The 7,384-nt window shown below is 37.7% G+C and overlaps 1 protein-coding gene across 3 annotated transcripts in view; it reads right to left on the reverse strand.

Moving 5' to 3' along the window:
• LOC145465471 (uncharacterized) overlaps window positions 1–7,384 on the reverse strand; it is a 65,108-nt gene that overhangs the window by 56,377 nt on the left and 1,347 nt on the right. For all 3 annotated transcript variants that reach the window (XM_081449253.1, XM_081449252.1, XM_081449254.1), the window contains exons 1-2: window positions 6,008–7,384; window positions 5,883–5,919 (exon numbers count right to left, since the gene is read on the reverse strand). The exon at window positions 6,008–7,384 is cut by the window's right edge and continues 1,347 nt beyond it. In XM_081449253.1, the coding sequence (XP_081305379.1) occupies window positions 5,883–5,919; window positions 6,008–6,058 (88 nt within the window). In that variant the 5' untranslated portion in view covers window positions 6,059–7,384. The remainder of the gene's footprint in view (window positions 1–5,882; window positions 5,920–6,007) is intronic.

Raw genomic sequence — 7,384 nt, forward strand, 5'->3', positions numbered from 1 at the left:
ATCCCCCATAACTTTAACTTCAACTTTTTATATTTGCACTATTTACAGAGTTAACATAGTTAATATTATAAATGTATTGCTGGTTTTCAGTGTCACGCAATTCAAAATAGATCAAAATAAAAATCAAAACCGTTCAATAGATAAAGTCCAGAATCTGGGAAATGAAAGAAGGTAAATATGCAAAGACTATCGGCAAAATTCTGGTCACAGCAACTTTATGCGGGAGAAACTTTTTTCCCAAAATTTATAGAGATTTGTATGGAGACGCCATGCTGGTGCCTATCCGTATGGGCACCAGGCGGCCGGAAACCGACAGAAACATCTGTCAATGAGCTTTGCTACAAAAGCGTGAATTTATCCCTCGAGGAACTCTAAAACATTAAAATAATACTTTTTCTAAGACATGAACTGTTCAGATAGCCAGGTTCCCCAAACAAGTCCCTTTTTTAACCATCATGACAGCCCTCTAGGCCGTCATGTATTATGCCGCGTCACGCAAAAGCTTAGAAATTCAAGCGTAGTGTATCACAAAACCAAGAACCCATTCGGAGCGAACATTTGTATGAATATTAGTTTTCGGCTGCTCTTATACATCATTAAAGTAAAATCTCAAGAAGATCAATAGTTTTGTAGTTCGAATTTGGTGAAGTCATGTGAAAACCAGCTAAAGAAAAATATATATATTTGTTACAAATGGTTAGGAAAAAATTAAAAAGATATGTGGGTGGCAACCAAAGCAGCCATTGGCTTTCGAGCTGGTTACAACCAAGTTCAACTAAATGCGGTACGGTAACAAAACTACATTACAGAAGAATACATTACTGAAAATTCCTCACAGAAAAATATGTACTCATTACATAGCTCTAAGTGACTATTATTAACTATTTTTTTAAGTTTTTAAGAGGTGCTACTTTTACTGTTTCTTAAAGGAATTAAATCGCAAGTTCTTAAGCTAAGAGGAACTGATTCTCTAAGTTTTGATGCCGAGACGATTGGAATACAGATTGTCCATATGAAGTCGATGTTTGGCCTATAGCAGTTTTAATTTAGACTAAATATAGACCTTATACCCAACGCAATCCCTGTCAAGTCATTTTGGACATTGCAATCAGTTCTTCTCCGGATATTTTTAATACGCGCATTACGTGGATGTTCTCGTGAAAGATGAAAAAGCATGCAACGCCGCTAGGCCTAATCACGTGAGCAAACTTTGCGTCACAGGATTGGCTATTTCCAGACTAGCCTGGGATTTTCGAAACCGGGAGTTATCTACTTGAGAGAAAGCATCTTGGGAATAATGTCTATTGCTGGTTTTCGGTGTCACGCAATTCAAAATAGATCAAAATAAAAATTAAAACCGGTCAATAGATAAAGTCCAGAATCTGAGAACTGAAAGAAAGTTAATATATAAAGACTCTCGCCAAAATTCTGGTCACAGCAATTTTTCTTATGCGAGATATGCGAAGAATTTTTTTTTTTCCAAATTTATAGAGATTTGTATGGAGACGCCATGCTGGTGCCCATCCGTATGGGCACCAACATGGCGGCCAGAAACCAACAGAAACATCTGACACTGAGTTTTGCTACAAAAGCGTGAATTTATCCCTCGATGAACTCTAAAACATTAAAATAATACTTTTTTAAGACATGAACTGTTCAGATAGCCAAGTTCCCCGAAATAAGTCACTTTTTTAACCATCATTACAGCTCTCTAGGCCGTCATGTAAATGCCGCGTCACGAAAAAGCTTAGAAATTTAAGCGTAGTGTATCATAAAACCAAGAACCCATTCGGAGCGAAAATTTGTATGAATATTAGTTTTCAGCTGCTCTTATACATCATTTAAGTTAAATCTCAGGAAGATCAATAGTTTTGTAGTTCGAATTTTGGTGACGTCATGTGAGAACCAGGACTCGCTCGCCCTTCATCCAGGAAAATTAAATAAAATAAGGTTAAATTGACTATACTTTGTACAAAAAAAAAAAAAAATTTTGTGTCAATTCTGTTGCTACGAGAGAAGAGAAAGCTTTGATAGGATTAATAACAGAATCGGACGAAAACTGTTCCTGCTGACCAAAAAAATATTTACCCTTTGAGTTTCACGCATGCCAGGAGCCCTCCCGCGCATGCTTGCATTGCTTTATATGCGAGTACGATAAAAAGGGACTGACTTTCCATACAGAGGCGTCAATATTATACGATGACTATGACTATGACCCCATGACTATCTTTAAAGCGAGTCAGTCTCCATCCAGGGTTACTCTAGCGTCAGAGCTAACTTTGTGATTTCTCATACAAACAAACGCGAAATATATGAAAAATTATCTTGTGGAGAATGGCTCGATAAAAGGGAGTGACTGTCCATATAAAGAGTTTTCAATGTTGTACGATGCTACCAGGAATCTAGATGAGGCTCATCTGACAGCTGAGAGTTGGCTAAAATTTTAACCGACAGCTTAAACATGGCGCGTTTTTTCATCTGATAGCTTGGTGAAATCTGCAAAAATTTACTGATAGCCAAGGAATAGCCGGGCTGTCATTTTAACTGATAGATAAGAAATATCGCGGAACATTTAACTGACAATTCATGAGATCCCAGCACCTCAACCAGACTTCCATAACAGAATAACAATGAAGCAAGGCTGATTACTACGTATAAAACGTATCGCGACAACGACATCACGTGATAGAGCTCAAACTGAAAGCCAAGAATTGCAGCCCTGGACGGCTGCTTCGACCGTAATGTGGCCCTCCATATACATAAACCCTGAGTATTTATATGACATAACCAGAGCCTTGTGCTCTCCGATCATTTCAATTCTTTCAGAAAGCGCAATCACGTGCGATCTTGAAATTTTGCCTGACAATTGAATGGCCAAATAGCGACAGACATTCACTCGATATTCCAAATTAAAGTTTCTTGATTTAAATACAATCTTTTTTTAAAAAAGCAAATTTTATTGAGACTTTCTTTAAGTTTCTCATGACGTTGGCCTAAATATTAGGCTCTTTCACAATTCTTTGCCATCTTTGCCAAAACGCTATCATCCTAATTTTAAGATGTTATACACTGTTTAATACCAATTGCCACACTTCATGACATTAGCTTTTCATGGTTGTAAAGGTAAAGGGTTTCATAGACGTGCCTAGTGTCATAAAAAAAAAGCCAGCTTTAAAAGTAAATAAAGATCTCAGTCTATCCAAAGTTTTACTACGAATTAGAGAGAAAAGAAAGATCAAAGTATGTTTGTGTGTGTGGATTATGTTGACGTTTATTTATTTTTTAATTTTTTTTCTTCAAATAGAGGCCATTGTAGAAATTATCTAATAGCTATTTTAAGCCTTAAAAATCATTTTTCTTGATAATCCATGCTTTTCCTCTTCTTTCAGAACGAATTTTCTAGAAGTTCTAAATCTATTATCACTTTTCATTTTGGTTTTATTTGCTCAAACGTGACCATCTCATAACACGAAGCAAACAAAACTATGGCACACAATAGCACACTCAGCTAATGAGATGCAGCCTTAGATCACTGGTATTTGTACAGACAACTTAGAAGTTGTAAAGTGTAGAGTCGACAGTCAAGATGGGAACACTGTTATACAAGAAATAATTAATGTCATTTTTGCCTACAAAACTGAAGATTTTTAAACTAACTTTGGTAAAATTAAGTCATCCAGTTTGATTTTGAGTACGATTTCTTTGTGGTGGTGGTAATTAAATCATAGCCCCATTTCCCAGCTATGACACAAGATTTTGTTCAAATATACGCACAAACGCAATGTACACAAAAGATGGGGAAATAATTACTAATAACATCTACACAAATTTGCTCAGGAAAGCTGGCTGTGCATTCAGTAAGTTCAGTTCTAGCAGAGACACACCAAGATATGATTGCATTAAAATGTCCAGCCGATGTCGTTTGAGCAGTGGTTTATTACAAATGAAATAAGAAAGCAATTTTCGATATTGTGCGATTAGTAAGGCCGTTTTACCGTCTCATGATTTCTTACAATTGAGTTCAAAAATCTCACTGCCTACAAGAAGGTTCCAGAGAACGTTTCCTTTTCGGCCGGTCGGATTTGTCGTCACATAATCTTCCTAATAAGCGGTTTAACCTCAGTTCTTGAACCGAAAATTTAGCGAAGGGAAAAAGAAAATGGCGTTTATTTGTATACATTGTGACCCACTCGCCAAGAGAAGCCACCAGATTGCTCGTAGAAATGGCAGCTGAAATTAGAAATGAAAATTCTCTTGAATTCGGAGAGAAACGCAATCTTTTCCTACTCGATCCCTTGCTAATCTTCAAAGCAATATTTGCCCACACTGCGCTAGCCGGCATAAACAGCGATTAATTTTCGTTTTAGCTTCGTTCACCCAGGCCGCCCTAAAGGGATGCCTTTGTCAAAATGCATTGTTAATGAGTAACTACGAGGAAAAAGAGGAAATTATTTAGATACATGCTAAGAAAAAACTACTGAAAAGAAAATGAAAAAATCGTAATTAGTTGCGTTGAAAGCGAGGGGTTTTTTTGATCAATCCTGCTGATTTGCATTTGAGAGTAAACAATATAAAATTCAGTTTTCCGCTCGCCATCCAAATTCAAACAATATCCCTGCGCCCGCCTGTCTTAGTTACAGAAGCTTTATATCAGTCGTAATGAAAATCCTAAAACTGGAAAGCGACAGCAAAAGCGAAAGCTAGAGACAAAAGTAGTTTCATTCTGTTTCCGTTGCACAAGCTGGCAAAAAAAAAAACCGCGGTCAGGTAACCATCATCATGTGATGCGAAGAATCGATTTCTACGCGGGAAACCTGCTGGCCAAATTTAAAGTCGCTTTTTATGCCCTGAAAGCATATCTGTATGGGTTCATTAACCTTTGACGCCGAGAGGAGCCTGTTTTACTTTCCAGCAGCAATCAGACACATATTCAAATAGAACAAGGCGACTCAAGGCAATTTTCTCGAAAGAGTTTTTGGACACTTAACTTTTCAAACACCAAGCTGCTTAAAATTCACTTCTACTGGTTTGTCGAATTCTGAGCTAAATTATTCTTTTCCTACGAAATTGTTCGCGTGACAATCTTCTGAGTTAAAACAGGAGAGAAAATGCAGTGTTTAACATCAAAATATTCTCTGGAAGCGCCGTTTAAACGATTCCAATAATTCTCAGTGCGGCAGCGAAAATTCACCTGTCGAAAACTGAATGACAGAATTGCCTTCAAAGGTATTGTCAACGCAGTGATTCAAAACCTGCATATGAACAAAAAAGTATTCTTTCAGGTTTGCAATGAGAACAAGAAATCTGGCATCTTAGTGAAATACGTTCATGTGAAATACTTAATACGGGTGGAATGGTCAGTTATGCCCCATGCATATCAATGAGAGATAAATTTGATGACAGGCCCATATGATAACATGTCTACCGCCCGAGCTCGTAGGTGTTTCTAGGGAAGTAATCGTGTTTGGCATAAAATTATAACACAATCTGCTGTTCGCATGAAAGCTGTAAAAGTACAAAGAGGTCAAGATACGCGCAGGCAGAACGCAAACATCTTTGGCCTCATACAGATTTCAGTGAAAAATATGAATCAGAATACTAGTAGCTGTGTAAAAGTAAACCACCCGCTGGTCAATAATTCTAAATATTTAGCCTGTTTAACATACAGGATACCAGAAAAGCGAAGTAAGGTAAATTTCGAAGCCAAAATAACGTTTGATGCGAGTAGAAAAAAAGCACGCACTTTAATGGCTGAAAACCTGCTTTCTCGCACGAAACGTTCCCGGTATCGAACCGGAGTATAATTAAGTCGATGCTTGCTTTCATGAAAGTGCTTTTGTTTGCTATGAAAAAGACGCAGTTCTACTGAATAATAGGCGTACCTGATTGCAACAGCAAAAGGAGCAAGACGCCATTAATCTATGGAGAAAATGATAAAATAGGGATCGAAAATGGCTGGTGAAAAGGTCTTTGACAAGGTTAGAACAATCACCAGTCAAAAGGTTACCTTTGAGATAAACGATTGGCAAAATGACCTGGTCCGTCTTTTCTTGTCCATGGCGGCGAAACTTAGACAGGTTTTTCTAGCAGAAGCGACTGTTTTTTTTCAAATTCTGCACATTAAACCGGCAACTGTTGTCGCCAGAATTGTCGTAATAACGCAAAATGAGACTGGCTCGAGGGGACGACCAAGTCAGCTGCCTTTGAAGAGAAAAGTAAATCGATCCAGCGGATATATTTTAATTATTCATTAATCTCAGTAATCGGAAGGTGGCTGTCAATGAAGAACATTAGGGCATTTCCGTGACGAAGCTTCGACGCAAACTCCGTATCAGTAAATAAAATAAACACAATGGCAAGACGCAATGATTCGCTGTAGCGCTGAAAAAGACCTCATCAAATCAATGGCTTAGGCAAAGTTCTCATTGATATAAAAATTATAGGTGAGAAAACGAAACCTTTTGCACAAAAGCTGCATTCAAAAGGCATAAAATATAAAGAACCGGCGCAAAAATGTTTTAGCACTGGTACAAAGAACTTTTCGCCGAAAAAAATCTGACGCGTGCCACTTTTCCGTTGCAAAATGAACTGGTCTTTTTCTTACTTTCTTCCCGCTCCCGAATCACGATTTTGTCAGACGGCAATTTTAATCGCTAATTTAAGAGCCAACGAAAATCTCCATCATTATGAATAATTAACAAACTCTGTATGAAAATAATTAAGAATTGGTGTTTTAAAGCCCTGGTCTTTGGCTAGGAGCGAATAATTTCTGTACTGACTTTTCGGACTGTATCTAAAATTTGTCACTAAGTACGCTTCTAAACGACAAATTGCTTCAGAAATTGTTTTTCAATTCCCGAATCTATTGTTGAAATACCATAATTGTTGTTTCTGTCAATCGCAATTACAGCAACTGACGTTTGATGACAGCATAAAACAAAACAACATTTTCAAATTCAACGTTCGGATGACACACAGGTCAAATAAGTTGATCAAAACTGTGTCCCTAAGTTGCTGTAAACGGAACAGTTCTGACGTGCAAGACAGCTGGGTAAAGAAAATTAAATGTACTCTTTTTTTTCTTTCATCTCAATTATCAGAGTGGATCTAAGGTGAATATCAAGAGACCCAAATTGAAAACGAAATTTGTACCGTCGTCTCTATGTTTTGTACCGTCGTCTCTTGCGTGTAGCAGATACATTCGTATTTAAATTTTAATTAGAATGACTGCTTGCTCTTTCCCCTCCCCCGGGGGGAGGAGGTCTCACATGAAAAGGACGGAGACTGCTCGTCGTCTCGCTTAGGGGTACAAGTCATGAACTTTAGTCTCATATAGGGTGTTTGGAACGAAACTCACAGCCAAATGAAACGTTTTTAGACGTCA

Source organism: Orbicella franksi, chromosome 13 (assembly GCF_964199315.1).
Source record: "Orbicella franksi chromosome 13, jaOrbFran1.1, whole genome shotgun sequence".
Lineage (NCBI taxonomy): Eukaryota > Metazoa > Cnidaria > Anthozoa > Scleractinia > Merulinidae > Orbicella > Orbicella franksi.